The following is a 23492-nucleotide window of genomic DNA, read 5'->3' on the forward strand; positions in this document are numbered from 1 at the left end:
GGGAGAGAAGTTTCGATCAATTTCTCTCTCTCGTCTCTCATCACGACTTCGACTTCAGCTCAGCAGAAAGAGAGAACGACAGCAATGGTCGCAGCGAACGGGGAACTACCGACAGATCTCAGCACGTTGAAAGTAGTCGAACTTAAAGCGAGTCCCCATCTCTCTCTCCACTCTTCCCTCTCTGTCGCTGAAGCTTACGCGTATTCGATGATGATGCGGGAGTAGGAGATCTTGAAAGCTCGAAGTCTACCGGTCTCTGGAACTAAAGCTCAATTAATCGAGAGATTACAACAACGAGATCAACAACAATCCGAAGCGGAAGTGGAAGCCGAATCAACAGAACCTACGACTCTACCACAGGCGGAAACGACAGAATCTACGACGAGCAAAAAGAGACCAGATACGGAAACGGATGAGGAGAATGGGAGTAATAAACGAACGAAATTAGACGATTCGACAATGACGGAAGAAGAGGGGAAGGAGGAAGTTCCTAGGTTTGAGAATGCACCGGTTGAGGAGATTGTGGAAGCTCAGACTACGAATGGGCATTCGGGGGAGGCGGAGAATGGAGGAGTCAAGGAGAATGGAAAGAGAGAGGAAGGATCGTTCAACAATCAGGGAACGACTACAACAGCAGAAGAGACGAGGAGGAGTCAAGTAGAGGGACAAGAAACGACGAGCGATGTCAAGGCAGAAGAGCAGGAGGAGGAGGAGGAGGAACCGCCAGTGTATGAAGTTCCTGAGGAGAATGAGAATTTAAAACCGACAGATATGTACCTCGATACCGTCAGTTTCTCTTCCTTCCCATCTCATATAACCTCGACTCAACTCACTCAAGCTGATCTCTCGCTCGACGTTCTCGGAAATAGATTGATCGTTCCTCTCTCGATTTCGATTTCGAACGACTCTGTTCCGTCACTCTATCTCACCACCACATTTATTCCTGTCTCGTCTGTGGCAAATTCTTTCAAGGAAGAGGTCCTAAATCGGCTGCTTATGCTCATTCGATTGGTGGGGATCATCACGTTTTCATTAATCTCGAATCGAAAAAAGTGAGTATATCCACTTTTCCCCTTGCTTCCCTCTCTTCCACTGGCGTCGCGGTCACCAGCAGAATTGGAGACTGATCAATTAGTGAGCTCGTGTAGGTATATGTCCTACCAGACGGTTACGAAGTTTCCGACCCCTCTTTATCCGATATTCAATACCTCCTTTCCCCTTCCTTTACCCCTTCCCTCCTTTCCACAATCGACCATTCCCTACTTCCTCACCACGACCTCCTTCAAAGACCCTATTATCCCGGATTCATCGGTCTAAACAACATCAAATCCAACTCCTACATCAACTCAATCCTCGTTTCACTCTCCCATGTACGACCTCTCCGAGACTATTTCATCCTTTCCGAAAGATTCAATGAGGCAAAGTTAGCGAAGGGAGGAGAAACGGAATTAGTCAAGAGATGGACGGAATTTTTAAAGAAAGTTTGGAATCCGAAAATGTTTAAGAGTCAGGTTTCTCCTCATGAATTATTACAACAAATCGACCTTGACTCGAAAGGTAAATTTAAACTTAATGCCGATACGACGACGGGAGAGGGAGGAGCTGCTGGGGGAGGAGGAGCGGGAGGGGATCCAGGGGAGTTTTTAAGTTGGTTTTTGAATCAGTTACATAGAGATTTAGGAGGGAATCGGAAACCAAACTCGAGTGAGTCTCTCGTCCTTATTCGATCGACGTGTGATGATGCAGCTGAGCTGACGCAGAGGAAGGGAGCAACAGGTATTATTTATAGTACTTTCCAAGGAGAATTGAGAATAGATGATCAACAAGTGCTCAAAACTGGTGAATATGGTACCAAACCCAAATTTGATCTCGATCGAGGTTTGTCTCCATTCTCTCCCTTCTTCCCATCTCCCATCTCCTACTCTCACTGACTTTGCCTCGTTCGAGTGATTCAGAGATCAAATCGACTAAATCTCCATTCCTTTTCCTAACTCTCGATCTTCCCCCTCCACCCTTATTTCAATCCCACCTCCAAAACGACATAATCCCCCAAGTATCCCTCACTACTCTTCTATCGAAATACAACGGTCAAACTACCTCTGAACTACTCCTTCTTACCAAATCGAAAGAAGGAGGAGGAGGAGGAGAAGGGAAGAATGAATTAAGTTTGAGGAGATACAAATTGGAGAAATTACCGGAATTTGTCGTACTGTGGGTTAAAAGGTTTAGGGTGAATAGGTTTGGAGAGGAAGAAAAGAATCCTACGATCGTCAATTTCCCTCTCCGGGGCGTCGATTTCAAGGATTGTACGTTCTTCCTCCTCTCTCCCTGCTCCCTGCTCTCCTCTTCGAAGCTGACCCAATTGCTCGACTGGATCGATAGATGTGGAGCAAGATGATGATGGATTAGCGAAGCACTACGATCTAGTCTCTTCCACGACTCATACTTCCCTAGCCGGTACAGCTCGACTCGAAACTCAATGGAAAACTTATGTCCACCTCACTCCTCTCCGTGACTCGAACGATAACTATCTACCGACAGAGGATGGGAGACAGGTTAAGGAGGAGGATGAGAAATGGTTTGAATGTCAGGATTTACAGGTTAATGAGATTGAGAAAAGTCTTGTAGGATTGGGGGAGACGTACATTCAAGTAAGCCCCCACTCTCTCTTTTTGAAGATGTGAGTGTGAGTGAAAGGGAAGGAGGTTGTACTGATGGGTGAATGTGAGTAGATTTGGGAGAGAAGAAGACCGGAAGGAAAACATGATTTGAAGATTGAGACACCGAAACAGAAAGTGAAAGGAGTCGCGGGTCAGGTATTGGCAAGTCAAGGGAAGAGTGCGAGCTCGACGGCGGGATCGACGGGGAAGAAGTAAAGAGAGAGCAGAGACTGTAGAAAAGGAATGAAAAGTAGTACTCGTTCTTAGTTACCAGTCATACGATGTGGTTGACCCTCTGTTCTGAAACGGACAAGCGCTCGAGAGGGTCAAATTCGCGATAAGCCCACTAATCTCAGCCAAAACCCTTTGATCAGAATCGAGAGAAAAAGATAGAGATCATGAGCCGTCTTTCATTTTCCATTCTATCTTCTAGCTACCGATCCATTCAAACCCGCTTCCTCTGCTCTTCCACTCGAGATCGCCTTCGATAGAGTAGGTAATCCAAACGCCTGATTCATCGTATCGACATCTCCCGACATCATTTCCAAAGTTTTCGTTAAATGATCCAATCCTCTTTGTTGATCGCTCAAAACCTATTCGATCCTCAAACTCATCAGTTCCAGGCTCTCCTCCTTCGTTCTAACAACCGAGTGAGCGTTGTACATACCTCGATAATCTGATTGAACCCTTGTTCATCCGCGACGGCCCATTCTACTCTCTCCCCCTCTTTCCTCCCCCTTCTAACCGCTCCCAACCCCGTCCAAAGTTCATTACCTCTATTCCTAACCCTCTCGACTTCTCCCTTCATCCCCTCCAACAAGATCCTCAATTCCTCTTCCTCCCTTCTCAGACTTTGGTTCCTCCCCGAACTCAATCCCGAACTTTTAGCTACCAAACTCGTCAACCGAGCTAAGAGGGAAAGGGAGGTTTGTTGTGCGCGGAGAAGACGGAGAGAAGTGGTTAGGGAGTGGGTGGAGGAGAGGGAAGAAACGTGGGAATGGATTTGGGAGAGGAGGAGTTGGTGAGTGTTGTTGAGAGTCGATTGGGAATCGATACGTTTTTGAAGAGAGGGGAAACCGATAGCGATCGCTGGGACCAGACTGTACGAGCGAACGAGAGTAAGCGAGTATCAGCCTCTTGATTCGTCTTTTTCGAGTTGAGGGAGGAAAGAGGTTTGTTTGACTTACTGATCAGGATCCGGATTCTCTTTAACAGCTTTCAACCAAGCTCTCTCATCCGTCCCATTCGGAGGTCTCCCATACCCCTTCGCCGACTGTCCTTGTGGTACTTCGTTATAGAAATAAGTCTGAAATCGACATTTCGGATTATTAGGATCGTAGGCCGCTTTGATTGATTCTATACGGGATTCAATTGAGGGTTCGGAAGGGTTCAAGGGAAGGGGATCTCCGAGTTTACGGATTGTCGATTGGGTGAGTGCGGGAGGTTGGGATTGAGATTGAGATTGAGAGAAGGGAGTGGTGCTCGAGCCGAAGAGAGAAGGAGCGGCAGATTGAGAGGGTTTCGAACCGAAGAGAGATGAAGTAGCGGCGGATTGGGATTGACCGAATAGAGGGGCGGAAGTAACGGCTGGTTGAGGCTGAGTTTGAGTTTGTTGAGGTTGGGGCTGTCCAAACAGCGACGTACCCTGTTGCTGCTGCTGTTGCTGCTGAGGTTGAGGGTTCCCGAATAGAGAAGTCGATTGTGTTCCAGCTCCACCGAAAAGAGATGGAGTTGGATTAGGTTGACTCGTCGTCGTTGAGGCTCCTCCTCCGAAAAGTGAAGGAGTCGTTGCTGGTTGAGACAATCCGCCGAACAGCGAGGTCGTGGGTGCGGCAGATGCTGGTGTTGATCCGAATAGGGAGGGAGCAGAAGTCGTAGCGGGAGCAGGGGTAGAGCCGAAGAGGGAAGGAGTCGAAGTTGACGGTGCTCCGAAACCTGTCAATTGAAGACGGATGAGTTCCGCTTGACGAGGGTGAGGACTCTGGGGAGCTGCCTCACTGAAGGTAGAAGCCGCAGGTTTGGGAGCTGATGGTGCGCCTACGGTATGAGAGAATGAGGTGAGTTCATGCTCGGAGGAAAGAAGACTCAAGACGAAGGGCTTACCGAAAGAGAACGCCATTCCTACTAACGTGGCTTATTACGATCTGTAGAGATTCAAGGTAGCAGTTGCGTCAGTAAGCAGTGCTTGCTGGGGAGACAGGAACAGTTGTTTGATCTGGGCGTCGAGCAACACTTCTTCAACCGGATAGCGCGAAGTTGTCCCTGCTACGCACACCATTCCTGCTCCATCGTACTACCCCTCGAGTAGGTCTTCTACGTTGTGCCGTTTCGAGTTGAGATTGTTTGTAGATGAAACAAAACTACGACTCACCTCACGCCGATCGTGTCTGTCTATAGATCTGCTTTCGAGCAAGAACTGTGGTCGTTTGGTCGTAAGCTGGACGCGATACAAGAGGTCAAGAGTTGAGGTTGTGGTTCAACCTCGTTGAACGTTGAATTCTCTCCCTTCCTCGTCTTCTTACCATTCACTCGCGGTTGTCGATCACCCTAGGTACAATGGTACAGCGGCATCAGCTCAGCGATCTCCCAACGATATTGTCCCTCTGCGTTTTCTTTTTTCCATGTCAACGCTTCACTATCTCCCGCTTCTCGCTCAGGAGGATTAACCTTACTACCGTGCTCCTGCCTGACGTTCAAGAAGACGATTCTCAACGTAATGATGTCCGCTCTGATGACGATTCACTCTGCATCGCCCAATCATCAAGCTCACGATCCTCTCCTCCCGCGGATCTCTCCCTCTCGAAGCTCCGAGCGTTTTTCACCCTCTCCCTATTCTCTGCCCTTTCACTCCATGCCTCCAATCACCCGTTCGCACGTCCTTCAGCTATCCCGTACCCTCCGCGACTCGCTCTCCAACTCGAAATGCTGGCAACTCTCTGATGATTTCTACACTTGGATGTGGACTCAATTCGCTTCGAATGGACAGGACGAGGGGAAATGGGAGAAATGTGGAAGGGGAGTGTGGAGGAATGGGAGGGAATACAACTGAGTGGACAAATTCTCTCGTTGAAGACGGCGAGAGAAGGAAGAGGAACTGATTGAGGGACCGTGAGACGAGGGAAGTCGACATGAGGATACGGAGAGACACTTGAACGGATTACTGAGAGATGTGAGCGTGGATAGGGAATATGTTAAGGCGTTACAAGTGGTGAGTCGAAGACGAAATCGACTCTTCCGGGTTTCGAATTGAGAAAATCGCTGAGTGGTCTCATACCTTCTTCTTGCAGAAAAGTACTTTCCAATACATTCGAGGACTCTACGTGCGTCAAGTCTCCTCACATTCTTCCTTCCTCCTGCCACTGACGAAACTCGTTCTCTCGCGCGCAGCTTTCACCCCTCGTGGAAATTTGGCTTTCAAACTTTGACACCTACGAGAAACTTCGACAATTCAACCTCATAGGTCGACTCGGTCTACCCATGTCACGTATCGTTACTCTCCTGCAAGAGAATTTCCGATTAATCGATACACAGGAGAAGAAGGAACGGGTACTGAGGATTTTGAATAGGATTGAACAGTCTGTGAGGAGGACGGGAGCTTGGATGAATTACCATGATCTGGTGAGTGATTTCTTGCTGATTGACAGTCTGGTTTCGATTACGATCTGGCGCTTACTGACAGTTTGGTTCGTTAGGAAGAGGCGGAATTGGAGATCGAATCCCTCGTCGTCTGTGCTTTCCATATGTACTCCTGAGACCTATCTATGCTGACACACTAGCTTGTAGTCACGTCGCCGTCAACAGAGTAGTATGAGCCTTCGAAGTCAACTTCGATACCCCGACGTCGTTCATTCTTTCGAAAATTTGAACGCTTAACTTGAATTCAACGTTTCACCCGCTTCTATGTCACAGCCGATTGGCTGTTTTTTGGGGGGTGTTGTGCCAGCTTGTTCTCACACTCTCTCCTTTGGTTTCGATTGTTGTACCAAACGGACTTTCCCTGTTTCCTGGATTTCTGTGGCGCGAGCGGAGGCGTCTATCGCCTTAGCTGGCGAGGGATTTCAATATGCCGAGAGAGAGTCGCTGCCGAGAGATCTGAGTATACCGAGGGAGAGTCACGATTCGTAAGCATTATACAAGCGTCTTCGGTAGCGAGATTGCGAACGAAAATTTCGCCCAAAGCTCGAAGTAAGCGTGTTGGGCCGAATCGTTCCAGGGCGACTGAGTCTCGCGAATGTATCTCTCTCGGTATTTGCGGACGATACGATACGAGTCAAACGAAAACCTTTCGGAGGCTAAAGGAGATGTAGAAAGAAAACAGAAAAGAACACAAAAACGAGAGCAGGGTACGTTTTCCTTGTTCCTCATGTTCACTTCGATCCTTTCCTTTCGAATTCTCCTCGTTGATTTAAATCGTTTCGATTCTATCAAGAGAACCGAAAAGACTCGCTCGAGCTTGACGCGGTCGAAAGCGAAAAGAAAATTTAACTCACGTCTAATCCGTTTCCTCGACACCACTCTTTTCCCGCACGTCTAATCCGTTTCCTCGACACCACTCTTTTCCCGAGCCGGCATCGTGTTCGAAGAGAGTGAGAGCTTGGTTTCCTTTCGCGAGCGACACAAGAATTCGACCCGGATTCTTTCCCTGCTTTGCCAATTCAGCCTCGGTTGGAAACTCGGCGAAGTCGTCGGAATCGAAAGCGATTTGGGGAAGAACCAACCACTTGAGGTTTGATGGGATGAGCTTGAGAAAGTCCCGGATCCCGAGCGGAGATTCGAAACTGTTATCTTCGACCCAGCTCGTGCTGACGAGTAGGATCTCGACGTTGTTCATGTGAGGGAGAACGTCAACGATGACCGTGAATAGATCTTCGAGACGGCAGTTGGCGGGAAAGATTCGAAGCTCTTTCAGGTTAGGTAGACGAGCCAAGGCGAGAAGGATCTCTTTCGCTAGAAACGGTCCTCCCAACGAGTAGTTCGAGATTTGTGAGCAGTCGAAGGCGGATTTGACGACGCCAAACAGGACACTAGCTGCATCTTCGTCGTCCGGGTACTCGGTAAGGAGCTTAATTTGGCGGAGTTGCCTTTTCGAAGAAATCGACACGAGAGTAGCTTCCTTCTTCCCCTTCTCCTCCTTCGCCTCCTCCTGTTGCCTTTTGAACGAGTAGTTGTTCACTCGTATGAGGGCTAAAGGCCGTAAAGTGAGAGTTGATAAGGCTGGAAACCCTTCGCGAAGAGTGATCTCGAGTTGACAGTTGATGCGGAGGGTCCAAGCAAACAAGCGGAATTCCTCCAGTTTCTGAAGTCTGGAGCAAACTATGAGTGACTCTTCGACATGTTCGGGGTTGCTGACCTCGAGATCGAGATTTCTCAACTCTGAAAGCTCTGAAATCAGTTTGAGAGATGGAGCGTAATCTTCATGCTCGTCATCGACCTCCTCCTCTGCCGGGTGGAAAGTCTTGACTACGAGCTCTTGCACGAATTTCGCAATGTGAGGATGGGCGACGAGGTGATCGAGGAGGGAAGAAGAGGACGAAGGTTCGATGGAAATCTTGCTCCAGCGCAGAGCTTGTCCGAGAGGGCGCCAACTACGACAGACGAGCGCAGCGGATTCGCCTACATCTTGGAGAACCTGGTCGTCGCCTCCGAGAAAATGTGAGAGAATAACGGAAACGAGTTCGGGAGGGATGAACGGGATCGGCATTCTGACAGGAGGAAGAACTACGACCTCACAGAATGCGTATCAGTCATCCGTGTCCCCTGGTTCAAGCACTTGGGCTGCACTCACGCGAGAAGGAGAGAAGAGTCGACCTGTTTATTCGTTTCGATTCTCGACTCGTTCCAGTTCAGCGTGACGTTTCGGACTTGTTCGCGACTTCTTGAGACTGTTCGTGAGCTTGATAGTCGTGTCGATGGCTCGTTCGAAATGTCGACAGTGGCAGGAGTGAAGAGTGGAAGGGGAAAAGCTCTTGACCGCTTTCCCTCCACGACACTCTCTTCCAAAACTTCTGAACAGCTATCAGAAGTCGCAGGTGGAACCCGGGGACTCTCTTCTACTCGGTGGAACGACTCTGGGTGCGTTCCTCTTCCATCTCGCTCGTTCGCTTCCTTTCATCTACTTTCTTCGATTGAGTCGCAGACTCCTCCTCTGAGCGCTCTGTAAGCTATCGAGAGCTCGAGACGGCTACTGACTGCCTCTCTGTCGCATGGTAGACTCACCACCTGAGGTGTCGACGTCGAATCCTTGCCTTGTTCCTCCTCCGAGTCGATTCTTCGAGCGTCTTCCCGTCGAAACGCTGTCCCGGACCTTCGCCAACGTCGCACATGAGTCTCTGCGTCCTCGAGAATCACGCAAGACACCCTACAAGACCCTCCGTTCCCTTTGCCTCGTTTCTCGACTCTTGCGCTCTTTCGCTCAACCACTCCTTCTCAAGCACGTCTCTCTCTCGATGGAAGCGGTCCGGATCCGCTCCAACGTCTACTCACCAGGAGACGATCGCGACGATCAGAAACTTCTACCACGATGAAGAATCGACAGATCTCATCCCTTTCTTGAGCGAGTTCACCAAGATGGCCTCGAATCCGGAACAAGCTTGCATGAACACTGATCAAGTCGAAGCGCTTGAGGCATTCATTGGCTCGAGTACGTAGACTGTACTTTCCTTAGCTTGAGAATCATCCGCTCGGCGGCTAATTCACTTTCCTTCTCGCTCGGAACAACAGACATCACGGCACTCGCTCCCCAAAGCATCACAATGAATCTGTCAGAAGGAACCACCTTCCCGTTTCCTCACCTCGTTCGGCTCAGCGTGATCATTTGTCCGATTTACCATGAAGGAGGACTCCGCTTCAACCTCCCGAAATTGAAACATTTCGCCTGGTTCCGTTACGGCCAGTCCCTCTGGCGTCACGAGTACAGGTTCATCGATCTACTTTCTCCTCAGCTCGAATCATTCACGACTCAGCTCGAAAGCAAGGCTAAACTTCCCCGTTCAATTTTCACCTCCCCTTCTATCTTCGTTCTCCTCGAGGTTTACCCTGCCGAGGAAGGTGAATTTACTCTCGACGGAGTACAAAACCTCTACACTCACCTAAGCGGCGGGAGTCAGGACACCGATGAAGGTTTTGACAGGACTCGGATGAAGGAACGCGAAGGATTGGAGAAATGGCTTTGGTTGATTGAAGATTCGAACGATCATCAACTCGAAACACTCACTCTAGCACCGTTGCAAGGAACCGAGCCATCAGACGAGACACTCATGGAAGTTGAGTCACTCGTCGCAGGTTGTAGAGCGAAGGGAATCGAAGTGATTTGGGATGAAAGAGGAGATCAGGAAAATTTCTTTGATCTCGTTCCAGCGAGCTTCATTCGTCGAGCTGAATCTCGTCGATAGAGAACAAAGAGTCAGAAGTAAACAGGACAAGGATGGAAGATTCAAAACTCAGAGAATCTCGGAAATTCAAGTTTATTTCATTTTTAAGACCATCTTTGACCCGACCTTGTTCTGATCATGCTTCTCGCGATATCGAAGTCGTCTTGCTCGTAGGAGAGAGCCGAGAGAAAAGAGGATGACGAAACCCTTACCCAAGAGTCCGAACTTTGGTCCGAACGGATCTGAATTCTCCACTTTCCACTTCTTTCTCTCTCCCTTCACCTCACTTCGAGACTCCTTGGTTCGTCAACCTCATCAGCTTCATTCCTTGCTCAATCTCGTTGCTAACTCGCTTCCTCCTCTCCTCTCTCCTCTTCAAACTTCCCGACCTCCACTTTCGGACCCAACCTCATCTCCCCTCTCTCTTACTACAGGAGAAGTAACATAATGAGCTCCACATTCTCTATCGATAATCAAGAATCCTGGCCCCGTCCCGGTTTCGGCGCAATGGGTCCGCTTTCTTTCCTTCCCTCTCTCCTTTCCTCCACTTTCGGGAGAGCTGACCGAGTGGAGAGCGTATAGGTCTTTCGGCGTTCTATGGACCTACCGGTACGGATGAGGATGCGAAAAAGGTGTTGAGGAAGGCGATCGAGATTGGTTGTACTTTCTGGAGTGAGTTCGCAGTTCTCACGATTTTTACTTTTCGCAAAACTGACCTTGTTTCGTCCCGATAGACACGTGAACTCGCTCCTCCTCTACCGCATTCGATCGAAGGTAACTGATTCTATTGACGAGCACAGCGCGGATATGTACGGAGACGGTCACAACGAGAAAATCATCGGAGAAGTTTTGCGCGAGGGTGACAACCGCTCCAAAGTCTTCCTCGTCACGAAATTCGGTAACAAAGGCAGCATGTCCTCCGGTTACACCGTCGATGGTTCTCCTGCCTACGCTCGTGAAGCGCTCGAAGCCTCGATCTCTCGACTCGGTGGACTCTACCCCGACGCCTGGATCGCTCATCGAATTGACAAGAACACGCCCATCGAAGAGACTGTCGGCGCGATGGAGGCGCTTCGAAAAGAAGGGAAATGTAAATACATTGGACTTTCGGAATGCTCGGCTGAAACTTTGAGGAAAGCGGCAAAAGTTGCAAAGATTAGTTTCGTCGAGGTTGAGTATTCTCCTTGGACGGTCGTCATGGAACAGAATGGAGTGTTGGACGCTTGTAAGGAGTTGGGGATTACCGTGTTGGCTTATTCTCCGCTTGGTCGAGGTCAGTTTCAGACGCTTCTTCCTTCCGAAATCGATTCTGGCAGAAACTGATCCTCGCTCGTGTTGGGTCCGAATAGGTTTCCTCACTGGTATGCTTTCCCCGACCCTTCCACCGTGACGCTGCGGCAGGAGCTGACCGACGAACAATCGGATGAGTCCAGGTCGTTACAAGAAATTGGACGATTTCGCTCAAGACGATTTCCGTAAATTCATGCCTCGCTTCCAAGCCGAAAACTGGGAGAAGAACTACAAGTCAGCTACATCACACTCCCTCTCCACATGTTCTCGTGGAATAGTGCTGACTGACCTTGTTCCGTTGTATTCGCTTTTCTCAGGATTGTCGATGTAAGCTGCTCTCTCTTCAACTCATTCGAGCAAAACCGAACTGTGAGCGCTTACTGACGAGAGATGGACTCGGGTGTGCTATAGGAATTCGAGAAACTCGCCTCGAAGAAGGGTTGCACTCCTGGCCAGCTTTCCCTCGCTTGGCTCATGGCTCAAGGTCCCAACATCGTCCCTATTCCCGGTGTACGTTTCTCCCTTCCTCCCTTCCTCTCACTTCTTCCCTCCTCTGAACGGTAGCTGACGTTGAGAATTGTTTGAGGTACAGACTAAATCCGAGAAATACTTGATCGAAAACTTTGAGTCTTCGAAAATTTCGTTGAACGAGAGTGAATTGAGGGATGTTAGGAAAGTTATTATGGAGAATCAACCGGAAGGGGGTAGGTACCCTGAAGCTTTCTCGGGAAGTCTCGACGAGTAGAACCTTAGAGCGTTCAGTCGTAGAGAGGGAGAAGTTCTGAAGAAATTTTGAAAAGGTTTTCGAATTTGAAGTGCAAATAAGTTTGATTCTTAGTCCCACTCGAAGCAGCGATCGAGAGAGCACAGTAGGAGAGAATGACACTCCGAGAACGTCCTGAGCATTTAGGAGCGAGGTTTAGTGATGGTTCAATCAACTGTCGAGCTTAGAAACTTGATTGAACCTCGAAGGTCGTTCCAAGAGATTGAACCGTTCGATCTGCGTGAAATTTTCGGAGCGAGGTGATAAATAGCTGTAGAGTATATTGGCGTACAGTTTGCGTGGGCGGAGATGACGAGAGAGTGAGAAAGAGGAGGGAGTCAAAGAAGAGAAAAGACGATGGATGTCCGTGATAAGCGACAGTAGGGCCGTCTCGGTGGTCGGCAATAGCTTTCAGGTAGTGTACAATTGAGTCGTGATTGAGCTTTCGAGCGTAGAGTTGGAGCGAGAGGGAGAAAGAGAGAGTTGGATCAACGACGGTTTTTCCCTCTCTTCATTCACCCAACTCTCCCTACCGACAGGATGGTCAGCGCGCGTGCTTCGACTCGGACCCGAAAAAAGACTCAACGGTTACAAGATAGTCAAGACCCTCCAACTTCTCCCTCTGCTCAAGAGCAGCACCTCGAGCGATTCGATCCTCCAATCGAAGAGATTCCTCCTCTACCACCTCTACCTCCTAAACAACGTGAGTGATACTCGAGACTCTCTTCTCTACGCAGGAAATACATGATACTGATTGCATGAACTGCACACTATCTCTTCCCCCTCGTACGTTTGGCGTTTCTTTGTTTGTTTCTCAACCATGTTTGGAATTTCCCTCTCTCCCATCTCTCTCTCGCCAATCTTCGATCTCTGAACGCTTGAACAAACAACGAAAAACAATCTACGGTTTCACTTTTCCGAATCGATTCCACCTCACTCTCTCACCACACGACGACGACGATGAATTTCTATTTCGATTTGTTCGATGAACCAACTCCCATCACTTTCAATCCCGTTCCTTTACCACCACCTGCACCTGTACCTGCTCCTCCGACTCGACGTCCAACTCAAACGAAACGGAAACCACCACCAACTTCACTCGATGTCTCTTCGATGCCAATTTTCCCTCCTTCGATTCCTCTCCCCTACTGTATCGCTTCAACAACCTCGAATCAACTACCACCTCGATCACCTTTATCGACTGTTCGATTGAATATCCTCCCTAAACAATCTCTAGCTCCTTCGTCTGCTACTAAACCCGCTCGAAAACAACCAACAAACTCGTCGAAACCCTCTTCCTCGAGTGCGATTCAACCTCGACCGTCTTCCTCCTCTTCAGTCGCTACTCCTCAACCCCATCTCCACCCACATCAATTCACTTCCCTCCCTAATCCCCCCTCCCTTCCCGCTTCTCCTCTCAACCCGAATCATCTCAATTCCGACTCGGGAGGAGGAGTTTACCTCGCACCCGATTACCTTTTGAACCCTGCCGGACCTGCCTCATCGAGTGAGACAGACTTTAAATGTCCTAATTGTGATAAAGTGTACAAAGGGAAACATGCGAGGAGTATTTGGAGGAGACATTTACAGGATAAACATGGGATTCCACTTTCTCAACAACCTAGAAGAACTCGTTGGGATAACGGTTAGTCAGACTCTCCCTTCCCTCTCACTAGAATAGGACGAGAAGACTGACGAGAACGGGATGGATAGATGCGAATCGACCGAAAAGCGAAGAAGAAAGAAGAGCTCGAACCCTCGACTCGAAACGGAAATGGGCGAGAAAGAATCGATTAGAGAAAGATTCAGTCCCTCCTCCTGCTTCACTCGGATTCAACCTCGTACCTACCGCGGCATTCTCTCATCCTCACGTTGGTCAAGCCGGTGGAGGTCCCGTTAAACGAAACAATGGAGGTCAATCTTCGAAAGGAAAGGGGAGAAGTCGTTCTTCTACGAATAATTCGAGGTCGATCGAACCGGAAGATGACTATGAAGATGACGAGGATGCTTATGAGGAAGATGAGGACCAGTTAGAAGAAGAGGATTACCAAGTCTCTGCCGGACCTTCTACATCGACGACTACTACTCGAGGAGGTAGAACTCCCGTTGGAGGAGCTAGGAATCGTCGAAGACCTTACGGTGCCCACCAACAAGGAGGACGAGCTTCATCCTCTTCGGCTCGAAACGTTCCTTTACCGACGACTACTCGTAGGAGAGGTGATTTCGTCGAAGATTATGGAGATGATGAATCTCAAGACGAAGAGGATGAGGAAGAAGAAGGAGATTCAAGTTTCGCTTCGATCGAAGGATCCAGTCATCCGTTACCGCCTCACGCTCATTTACCTCCTCATCATCCTGCTTCGAGGTTATCGAATCCTTTCATTCCAACTTCGACTTCTTACAATTCCTACAACAACGGAAACGGGAATGCTGGAGGAGCTCGAGTTTACACTCCCGGTAAACGACTTCAACAATCGACTTCGAACGGAGGAGGAGGAGGAGGAGCGAACGGAAACGGGAACGGATCAATTTTCCATAATCCTTCTCGACAATCTCCTTATTCCGCCTACCCTCATGCTCCTTTACCTCAACTCCCACTTCCTCCTGCTGCCTCTACCGCCGGAGGAAACTCGTCGAATCGTACAGGACAAGAAGGAGATTACATAGTTGATGAAAACGGTGGTTCCGTGGCGGCGGCGGCGGCGATTCCTCAACCTCATCATGCTGCACTCGCTCATCATTACTCTTCAGCGTACCATCATCCTCTCCACCACTCTCATTCTCACTCGACGAATCCCTACGGAGCTCCTTACCCACCTCCTCCTCATCAGAACTCGACTGCTTCGAATTTCCTTCCCCCCCTACCTCCTCCTTCGAACGATCTCGCAGACGGAAGACGAAACTCGTTGACTCCTCAAAACTCAATGCCGAATACTATGACTGGTGGAACTACGGCAGGTCAACCAGCTCCCGTCGCAATGAGTTATTATTCTCGTCGACAACAATCTCCAAATCATCATCATCGATCAATCTCCGCCGGAGGAGGCGGCGACTCGTTACAATCCCCAGTCAAACTCGAACAACGACTCGTCTCCTCTGAAGAAGATTCGGCTCCCTCCTCGAAAGAACCAAAGAAAGACGACGCGGCGGGATTACTCCTCGCCTTGAAAGCTGGTCCTGCATCCCCAATGCCTCCACCACCTCCTTCGAATCTCTCCTCCTCCTCGTCGTCCTCCGCTCCTTCTCTCGCCGCTTCCCTCGCCGTTCAATCCCCCGTCTCAGCAATCAGAGGCGCAGACGAAAGCGCTCTCTCCTCAGCGAGGTTATTCACCTCTTCCTCGATCCGAAACGGCCCAAATGAGCAGCTCTCCGGGGTTCCTCGTCGATTCGCTTCCGTTCAACCCCCTTCGACCGTCTCTCCGAGGAAACGTACGAGATCCGAATCCCCTTCTTCGTCCTCAAAGAAACTTTCCACCCTCGCTCACGATCAAGATGAAGAGTACCTCGTCGAAGGAGAAGACGTAGGGAACACTTCGACTGGAGCGATGGCTGCTGCTCATTTACTCTTGACGGCGAAGAAAGGATCGAATGGGAATAGTTGGGTTGGAACTGCGACTCCGACTCCGGGGGATGGGAATCAGAGTAGCTTGATCGCTGGTGTACTCGCTGCAGGAGGAGGAGGAGCGACGACGAGGAATTATCGAGATTCGATTGATAGTTCACCTGCGGTTCGACTCTCTACTGGCGTCCCGGTCGCTCAGAAAGGTCAACAACAGGAAGAAGAGGAGGATGAAGGAACGAGGATGATGAGTGTTGAAGAAGCTATCCAAGACGAAGAAGAAGAAGAAGAAGACGATGCTGGAAGAGATGGGAGGAATTCGACTCGAAATCAAAGGAGGAGATTAGTTAACGAGAGTAGTCCTTCGAGGATGAGGAGATCGTTCGGATCGAACACTTCTTCTTCGGCTTCGACTGCAAGAGTAGGAGGAGGAGGAGGACCGAGGAGATCGACAAGTTCAAGTTCGATGAGGGAGAATGGAGCGAATCCTCCTCCGAGTTCGAGCGCGAACGCCGGTCCTCCTTCAAGTTCGAGATCAGTTCCTTTACATCATCGTACGTAACTCTCTCTCTCGCACTCTCTTTGTTCTCTTGTTGTTGATCGAACTGACCCTCTTCGTCTTCGTTCGTTTTCGCTTAGATTATCCCGCTGGATTAACTTCCGAACTCGATGATTTCGGACTCTCGACTTCCTCATCTTCTACCGGCAACGGAGGAGGATTCCATGGATCAGTCCGCGAATTGGAAGAAGAAGAAGATGTCGAAATGACCGCGGTTCCTTCTTCGTCCTCGATGAAACCCTCTCGCGACGACGAAGACGAAACGATCAAACTCGACCACCACGCTCACCCAGAAGATCGAGCCCTCACTTCTGCAGACGGGATCTCAGCACTTGCCGCCCACGCTCTCCTTCAACAACAACGAGATCGAGAACTCTCCCACTCCCATTCCCACTCTCGTCGTCCCGCCCCTATCGTAACGTCCGGACCAGTCCATCACCACGACCCGTTCGGTACCTCTTCCTCCTCGTCCTCTGGCAACGCAAACTCTCGACTCCCTCTCGAACTCGACCCGATTTCGTCCCCTCCCGGTTCCGGATTCTTCGCTATGCTTTCCTCCCCGGGTCGTCCTTACCAATCCCGCTTACTCGGATTATCGACCGCTCCCGGTCCGGGAGTTTTGTATGGTCCTGGAACTCCCGCGAAAGAGGAAAACGAGGACCAATCGAATGGAACTCGAAGGAGGCAGGAAGAGGAGGAAGGGGATAATTCAGAAGAAGACGCCCAACGTGCTGCTGCTGGATTACTCGGTGGGAGAATCCCTCCTCCTCAAGGTACTCGTGGAACTGGAACGGGAAGAGAGAGGGAAGAAAGTAGGGAATCGATTTCGAGTTTTGGAAGTTCTTTGAGGGCGCAGAATTGGGATGATCCGGGATCATCAGAGACTACTACCCCTGTCAACCCGAGGACTCTTCGACGATCAACGGGAGCGATGGGAGGAGTTAACGGTCAGGGTCAGGAGGAGGTTGGGGAAGGGGAAGGGGAGGAGGAGGAGACGGATTACTTACCGAGTTCGGTCAGTAAACGAGGGGAAGGAGCGTATGGTGAGAGTAGTGATAGAGAAGAGGGAGATGAGGAGGAGGAAGAGGAAGAAGGAAGATTGGAGGATTGAAAAGAACGAAATCGGAGTTAACTTTCTTTCGCTCTCTCGTTCGCTCGCACAACGTTCATTTTCCTGGTTCTGATTTGTACTATCATCTCTGTTCTATTACTACCCCCTCGTCTATCGTTTCTCTTTTCGTTTTTCACTCGCTCATTCTCACCTTTTTTTTAACAGACTCTTGGTTTTACGGTCTCTCGCTTTGTACTTGTCTCTAGTTCTTCCTGCCTTGGGATTTAGCAACTCCTTTCTCTCACAATCTCTTCGTCGTCGTCAAGGTCAGATGATCTCCTATTTCGAGAGAAGCGCACGAACCTCTTTTTTCTTGAAACGGTTGCTGCGAGCGAGAACCTTTCACTCCTCTCATCATCTCCTCTTTCTCTCTCTTTCTCTTCTTCCTTTCGCTCGAACTCACTCTCATCTCGCTCACGCTTACCTTGCACTCGCCACCCTACTCTACTCTACTCTACTCTACAACAAACCCACTCACGATGCTTCGAATCCCCCTTGTCCAACTCGCTCTCCTTGTTTTCCCCGTCTCTCTTGTTTCCTCGCAATCCCTTTCAGCTCCCGACTCGTTGACTCAATGCGCTTCACAACCGATCGATCTCAACGGTGGTACTCCTCCTTATCGAGTTGCTGGTCAGTCAAAACCCTCTCCCTTTTCCTTCTCTTTTCCTCTCGAGGGACATCACTTCCCTCGAAACGGTCGAGACTTCTCCGAGACTGACGAGGATGACGAGGGGAGAGGGGGAATAGCTCTCGATTCGAATAACCTTGAAGCTGCACCTTTGGCAATGGTTGGAACGGATCTTGAGGGTCCTTCAGTTGATTGGGTCGTTAGTTTACCAGTTGGTGAGTACCTCTCTCTCTTTCTCTTTCCCTTCACTCTCGAGTAACTTGAAGGGAGTAGTAGCTGATGCAAATCGTTGGTGAGTAGGTTCGAACGTGACTTTGGCTGTCAAGGTGAGGAGCGTTCGCACCGAACAGAGTTGAGCTCGAATCGATAACTCGGTTCCCGCCTCCTTCACAGGACGCGAACAATGCTACGGCAATCTCTGATCCGATCCCCGTCGTCGCTGGAGACTCTGATTCCTGGTAAGCATTTGAACGAATCTCTCAGAACTTGTTCTTCTCAAGTGCTGAAGTCGCTTTTTCGCTTGCAAAACAGTCTCACCGACTCTTCTGTAACCGCTACCGACGCCACCGTCGCACCCGAGACCGCGACCGACGCGACTCCTACTTCTTCTTCTTCGTCAGCCTCTTTCGACGAGCTCTCCGTGTCGTCCTTAATTGACTCTTTGACAAATTTCGTTCCTCCTCTTCAATCCACCTCCACTTCCTCCTCTCTTCCTCCTCTTACTACTACTCTACCTCCTTCTTCTGCTTCTCGTTCGATTGTGCCTACTTCGTCGAGCGTGAATGTGAATAGTGGTGCGTCGAAAACGGGAACGATGACTACGAAATCGATCGAGTGAGTCATTCGGTCTTCTCTCGACTTTCTCTCAATCGAGTGTTTACTTTTGATGCCACTCACGAAGGGCTACGTCGACTCCTGAGGCGGTTGAATCGAATATCGTAAACTCGAGCTCGGCGAATCGATTCTTCGTCTTCGGAGAAAACGGAGTCATTTCGTCAGTTCTTCTCTCTCCTCTCCTTCTCTCTTACGTTGTCGATCGGATGGACTGACTCGAGGTGTCGGGAATTGCAGGAGCGCAATCGGTCTCGTCGTTCTCATTTCGTCGTCGACTCTTCTCCTCGTCCTTTAAATCCTTTCCCTTCCGTACCGTTTCTTGGTTCCTAGTGCGTACGAAAACGAAAGAAAGTAGTCTTTTGTGCCCTGTAGATTAGCTTAGTAGAGAATAGAATCGAGCAAAAGACAATTCCTCCTTCCGTGAACTCGCTCGCTAAAGAGAGGCTGGAGAATCGGAGAGAATCAGAGAGAAAGAGAAAACTCATTACAGCTAAAGAAAGAGAGAGAGAGAATGAATTCGTCGGTAGTTTTGAGAATTGGGGCAAAGAAGAAGAAAGTGGAAGAAGCACAAACTGAAGAAGAACGAGAGAAAGGAAGTCGAAGCGAGTTCACGGTTTTTAAGCGCGAGAAGAAGGAGAAGGGAGAGAGATTCCCATGTTGTCGGGGAGAGCCTACACGAAGTCACCACGAGTGAGTATTCGGAACGAGAGAGAGAGGAAGAAAGGGAAGAAGACTAACGAGGTTGTGATCGATTTCAGAGTGAAGGTGTCCACCGAACAAAACTCCTCCATTCTTTGCTTTGTAATCCGCTACTCGTTTCTCAACCTCAGGTCCTATTCATCCATTCATCCAACTCATCAGTCTTCGCTCCCCAGGACCTCGATCGAAAGAGAGAGAGAGAGAGTAAAGAGGCAATAACTCACGGAAATGTCTCAACAATCCTTGAACGGGCCAAGCCGCAGCATCTCCCAATGCACAAATCGTATGACCTTCGATTTGTTTCGTCAATTCGTAGAGCATTTCGATTTCTCGTTCGTGAGCTCGTCCGAGGACGAATCGATCCATCATTTTTTCTAACCAGGTCGTTCCTTCTCGACAAGGGGTACATTGTCCACACGATTCGTGTTTGTAGAACTAAACTCGCGACGAAGGAGTCAGCGAGGAAGGGAGAAGGGAGAGAGAGGGAGGGAAGGAAACGTACTTTGGCGAAACGAGCGATGGCGCGAACGATATCGGTTTCTTTGTTCATTACGATAATCGCTCCAGTACCGAGACCCGATTGCAAGTCACGTAGAGAGTCGAAGTCCATACTATCCTCGTCAAAGAGCGAGTCAGTATCATCAGTGAAAAAGGAGGAGAGTTGAAACTTACAGAGCTTCCTCGCAATCCTTCTTCGGTAAAACGGGGACGGAAGAACCTCCAGGAACGATTCCGAGTAAGTTATCCCAACCACCTCGAACTCCACCACAATGTTTCTCGATCAATTCTTGTAAAGGAATCGACATTTCCTCCTCGACGACACAAGGTTTGTTTACGTGTCCCGAAATGCAGAACAATTTCGTTCCCGAATTACGATCCCTTCCAAACTGATCGAACCACGCAGCACCCCTTCGAATAATAGTCGGAGCAACTGCGACCGTTTCGACGTTTGCTACGGTCGTAGGACAACCGAACAATCCAACATCGGCGGGGAAAGGTGGCTTCAATCTAGGTTTCCCTTGTTTACCTTCGATCGATTCGATCAATGCCGTTTCTTCCCCGCAGATGTAGGCTCCAGCTCCTCGATGAAGGTAAACGTCGAAATCGTAGCCAGAGTTGCAGGCGTTTTTACCGAGGAATCCAGCTTTGTAGGCTTCGTCGATCGCTTGTTGAACGTGGTCCGACTCCATAAAAAATTCTCCTCGAATGTAAATGTACGCTATCGACCGACGAGGGAGAGAACGAATGAGAGAGAGAGGTCAGTGAGACTTGAACGGAAATCAAGAGGAAAGTTCGAAAGAAAAGTGGGAACTTACCGGCGGAAGCGTTCATAGCACGACCAGCGACCAAACACCCTTCGATCAACTTGTGAGGATCTCCTCTGAGAATCTCTCGATCCTTGCTGTAAGTACACACGAAACAAGTCATCGAATCAGTTTCACTTCCTCCTTCCTTCCGGAGCTTCACTCGATCGAGTTGAGTCGAGAACTTACCAAGTACCAGGTTCACCCTCATCAGCGTTAACAACTAGATACCTAGGTCTAGGATCCTTCTCCCATCCCGGTTTGTTCATGAAACTCCATTTCAATCCGGAAGGGAATCCAGCTCCTCCTCGTCCTCGTAGTCCCGATGCTTTAATTTGTTCGATCAACCACGAATCACCTTTGAGGATGATGTCCTTCGTTCGGTGCCAGTCTCCGCGTTTCTATAGAAAGAGAGCGGGAAGAGTTAGCGAGAGTTGTTGAGAGAGAAGAGGAGTTGCTGAAAGGAGATCGCCACCGGTACTTGTTCGATCGAGAGGGTATCTCAATCAAATCAACAAGCCATGCTCACGCGTAGCAAGCACGAGAGAACGAGTTGATCCTCCAACCAACGAGATCTAACCCGATTCAACTTGCTCCGTTCCCACCTCTCCAGGGCTTCCAGCTACACTCTAGTAGCATCTGTAGTACTCTAAATCTGCTCCTAGGCTTGGTCTAATCCCTCCCCTTGTTGCCGATCGTCGAATTCCAATTCATCTCAAACTCTCCCTTCCCGTGCCACTCAACGAACGCCTAGAAGAGACAAGAAGCTCACCATAGCTCCCTTGATGCCATAATCACCCAACCTATACGCATTCGAAAAGACCCTATCCTGATCCCTCAACCCACCAAACGTAGTCCTTTTCGGATAACTCGGGGTCGTCGAATCTTGAACAGTCGCTAATCCCCTCCTTTGTTGAAGGAATTGAGGGGTTGAAGTACGCGGTAGAGTGCGTGGAAGGGCGCGGAGAGAGGTCTTCATCGTGATGGTGATGATGAGGAGGTGGAGAGAAAGAGAGAGGAGACAGAGGGAAATCGAACGCGGAGATTGGCTATGAGGGTTCGCGAAATCGTCACTCTGAACCGTTGATTCGGTGGCTTGTAGAGGTTCTAGAGAGTCTATAGATGTAGCTAATACAAGGGATCGAGCACCGATGTAGAGGTGAGCGAGATTGCCACACTTCTTTCTCTCGAAAATCGCCGACGACCTTGGGAATCTCGAACGACTCTATGCGTTGACGGATGATGCAGACTAGGTTCAAGTCGTCGTTACAGACTCATCCGCACGTTCTCTCGGTTCATGGCCGTGTCACAGCGTGAGGCCAAGTACTTTCGAAGAAACCAAAATGCTAAACTCTCTCGTCTGAGCTTTGTAGGCTGAAGGAGACAGCTCGCCCATAGCTTCAGGTTCTGATGAAAAGAATGACATTTGTCGACATGCCTGAATCCACAGGTTCGCTCAAGATTGAGCTTGATCGACTACTCCCCTCGATTTAATCGCGGCCTCCAAGCGGTCTCGGTTCGCTCGTCGCCACTCCTCGATTTCTCTCATACGCGCTCCAACATCGGCAGGGAACTGTCCCGTACCGTGCCGTTGTCAGTTCACCAAATGCCAGCAAGATAAGCACAAGAGGAAGAACTCACTTTCCACCTCTTGAGATGTTTCTCAATAGTCTCCACCTCATGATACTTTGATACTTTCCCATTCTCGATTACCTGATCCCTTATTCTGTATCAGTACTCTCCCTACATCTTACAACGAGCGGAAGAAAACTTACAGAGTAACCCTTCGAGATCATTTTGTAACGATACTCGACTTCGCACTTTAAAGCAAACGAGTGTTCCTCGTCGTACCATCCCGACGTGAGCCATGCCTTCAACATGTTTCGCAACCGTTCCCTCCAGCGCTGATAAGTCTCGCCATCTCGTTGCGAGATTCTGTTCAAAGCTTTCGCGATTCGAGACAAAGCGAACGAGACGTCACCATTGATGTACTCGCTTCTCGGCTACAAGGTGTCCAAGGTCATAATTAGCTTCGAAGCTGTCCGGCCGGGGGCCAGACCCTCTTCAGAGAGAGAGAGCGAGAGGAGCTCACTTTGAAGATCTGAGCGGGATCATAGACTTTAGAATTGAATTCTCCTTCGGCCTTGACCTGCAAGAACAGAAGTAGCCAACGCTTCCCATGCTGATCAGTACAACATTCACAGATCCGAGGCTCGTGAGACTATACTTACCGGTACCTTCAGATCAAAGACCCTCTTCAACCTCTGAAGATAAAACGCCTTGTCATTCTCCAGTCCGTTAGGTCGCAACTTGTTCCAGTGCTCTATGCACTCCGATTTCCATCCCTCGTGGTTTTTGGGAGGGATCGGAATGGCATCCAATAACCTCACGAACCGAGCGTCGAGTTCTTGAGTCGAGAAATTCAAGCTACGAAGGACGAGGTACTCCGCTTCATGTCCGAACGACTCGAGGACCGGATCCGTACTGTATACAGTCGAGGAGGTAGTGGTTGGTTCGACGAGCGAAGAGTGAGATGGTCGACGCTGAAGAACGTTCTCCGCAGGTTCACCCTTCCTGTCTTTAGCTTTGAAGGGATTGAATCGAGACATCGCCTCAGCACGGGGAGAAACAAGAGGAAAGGAAGAGAGAGAATGGAGAACGAGCTGAGTGAGCTGGATTGAGCGGGGTCCTCTTCGTTCTCCCTCGGCTGAGCCA

General features: G+C 49.6%; 10 protein-coding genes across 10 annotated transcripts; 6 read left to right on the forward strand and 4 right to left on the reverse strand.

Annotated features, from left to right (window-relative positions):
• Positions 1 to 84: 84 nt before the first annotated feature.
• Positions 85 to 2876, forward strand: SAD1 (mRNA splicing protein SAD1; the record flags this gene model as incomplete). Its single annotated transcript, XM_076635122.1, has 8 exons — positions 85 to 147; positions 226 to 786; positions 870 to 1052; positions 1149 to 1704; positions 1777 to 1878; positions 1956 to 2306; positions 2383 to 2651; positions 2733 to 2876. The coding sequence occupies 8 exons, from the start codon at positions 85 to 87 to the stop codon at positions 2874 to 2876; spliced, it is 2229 nt and encodes a 742-aa protein (XP_076484888.1).
• A 206-nt stretch (positions 2877 to 3082) lies between these two features.
• JCM6883_002958 (uncharacterized protein) lies at positions 3083 to 4779 on the reverse strand (the record flags this gene model as incomplete). The annotated part of the gene is made up of 5 exons (XM_076635123.1): positions 3083 to 3253; positions 3328 to 3760; positions 3848 to 4595; positions 4659 to 4697; positions 4764 to 4779. The coding sequence occupies 5 exons, from the start codon at positions 4777 to 4779 to the stop codon at positions 3083 to 3085; spliced, it is 1407 nt and encodes a 468-aa protein (XP_076484889.1).
• Positions 4780 to 5511: 732 nt separating this feature from the next.
• JCM6883_002959 (uncharacterized protein) lies at positions 5512 to 6412 on the forward strand (the record flags this gene model as incomplete). Its single annotated transcript, XM_076635124.1, has 5 exons — positions 5512 to 5681; positions 5844 to 5868; positions 5948 to 5980; positions 6048 to 6278; positions 6353 to 6412. 5 exons carry the CDS (start codon positions 5512 to 5514, stop codon positions 6410 to 6412), a joined length of 519 nt encoding a protein of 172 aa, XP_076484890.1.
• A 740-nt stretch (positions 6413 to 7152) lies between these two features.
• Positions 7153 to 8361, reverse strand: JCM6883_002960 (uncharacterized protein; the record flags this gene model as incomplete). The annotated part of the gene is made up of 1 exon (XM_076635125.1): positions 7153 to 8361. One exon carries the CDS (start codon positions 8359 to 8361, stop codon positions 7153 to 7155), a length of 1209 nt encoding a protein of 402 aa, XP_076484891.1.
• A 1051-nt stretch (positions 8362 to 9412) lies between these two features.
• On the forward strand, positions 9413 to 10051 carry JCM6883_002961 (uncharacterized protein; the record flags this gene model as incomplete). The annotated part of the gene is made up of 1 exon (XM_076635126.1): positions 9413 to 10051. The coding sequence occupies one exon, from the start codon at positions 9413 to 9415 to the stop codon at positions 10049 to 10051; it is 639 nt and encodes a 212-aa protein (XP_076484892.1).
• Positions 10052 to 10477: 426 nt separating this feature from the next.
• JCM6883_002962 (aldo/keto reductase) lies at positions 10478 to 12065 on the forward strand (the record flags this gene model as incomplete). The annotated part of the gene is made up of 9 exons (XM_076635127.1): positions 10478 to 10541; positions 10613 to 10702; positions 10765 to 10768; positions 10831 to 11303; positions 11380 to 11391; positions 11464 to 11554; positions 11638 to 11647; positions 11732 to 11830; positions 11913 to 12065. The coding sequence occupies 9 exons, from the start codon at positions 10478 to 10480 to the stop codon at positions 12063 to 12065; spliced, it is 996 nt and encodes a 331-aa protein (XP_076484893.1).
• Positions 12066 to 13043: 978 nt separating this feature from the next.
• On the forward strand, positions 13044 to 17312 carry JCM6883_002963 (uncharacterized protein; the record flags this gene model as incomplete). The annotated part of the gene is made up of 3 exons (XM_076635128.1): positions 13044 to 13728; positions 13797 to 16196; positions 16282 to 17312. The coding sequence occupies 3 exons, from the start codon at positions 13044 to 13046 to the stop codon at positions 17310 to 17312; spliced, it is 4116 nt and encodes a 1371-aa protein (XP_076484894.1).
• A 479-nt stretch (positions 17313 to 17791) lies between these two features.
• On the forward strand, positions 17792 to 19069 carry JCM6883_002964 (uncharacterized protein; the record flags this gene model as incomplete). Its single annotated transcript, XM_076635129.1, has 7 exons — positions 17792 to 17942; positions 18060 to 18155; positions 18241 to 18266; positions 18334 to 18398; positions 18472 to 18774; positions 18842 to 18934; positions 19012 to 19069. The coding sequence occupies 7 exons, from the start codon at positions 17792 to 17794 to the stop codon at positions 19067 to 19069; spliced, it is 792 nt and encodes a 263-aa protein (XP_076484895.1).
• Positions 19070 to 19391: 322 nt separating this feature from the next.
• Positions 19392 to 21756, reverse strand: JCM6883_002965 (NADH-quinone oxidoreductase subunit NuoF; the record flags this gene model as incomplete). Its single annotated transcript, XM_076635130.1, has 8 exons — positions 19392 to 19445; positions 19513 to 19607; positions 19698 to 19908; positions 19976 to 20084; positions 20146 to 20692; positions 20790 to 20875; positions 20967 to 21178; positions 21550 to 21756. The coding sequence occupies 8 exons, from the start codon at positions 21754 to 21756 to the stop codon at positions 19392 to 19394; spliced, it is 1521 nt and encodes a 506-aa protein (XP_076484896.1).
• Positions 21757 to 22233: 477 nt separating this feature from the next.
• On the reverse strand, positions 22234 to 23386 carry JCM6883_002966 (uncharacterized protein; the record flags this gene model as incomplete). The annotated part of the gene is made up of 5 exons (XM_076635131.1): positions 22234 to 22350; positions 22419 to 22490; positions 22553 to 22780; positions 22870 to 22926; positions 23009 to 23386. 5 exons carry the CDS (start codon positions 23384 to 23386, stop codon positions 22234 to 22236), a joined length of 852 nt encoding a protein of 283 aa, XP_076484897.1.
• Between the last annotated feature and the right edge of the window lie 106 nt (positions 23387 to 23492).

Source organism: Sporobolomyces salmoneus (genome assembly GCF_050403485.1).
Source record: "Sporobolomyces salmoneus JCM6883 DNA, S_salmoneus_JCM6883_v1_ctg84, whole genome shotgun sequence".
In the NCBI taxonomy this organism is placed as follows: Eukaryota; Fungi; Basidiomycota; class Microbotryomycetes; order Sporidiobolales; family Sporidiobolaceae; genus Sporobolomyces; species Sporobolomyces salmoneus.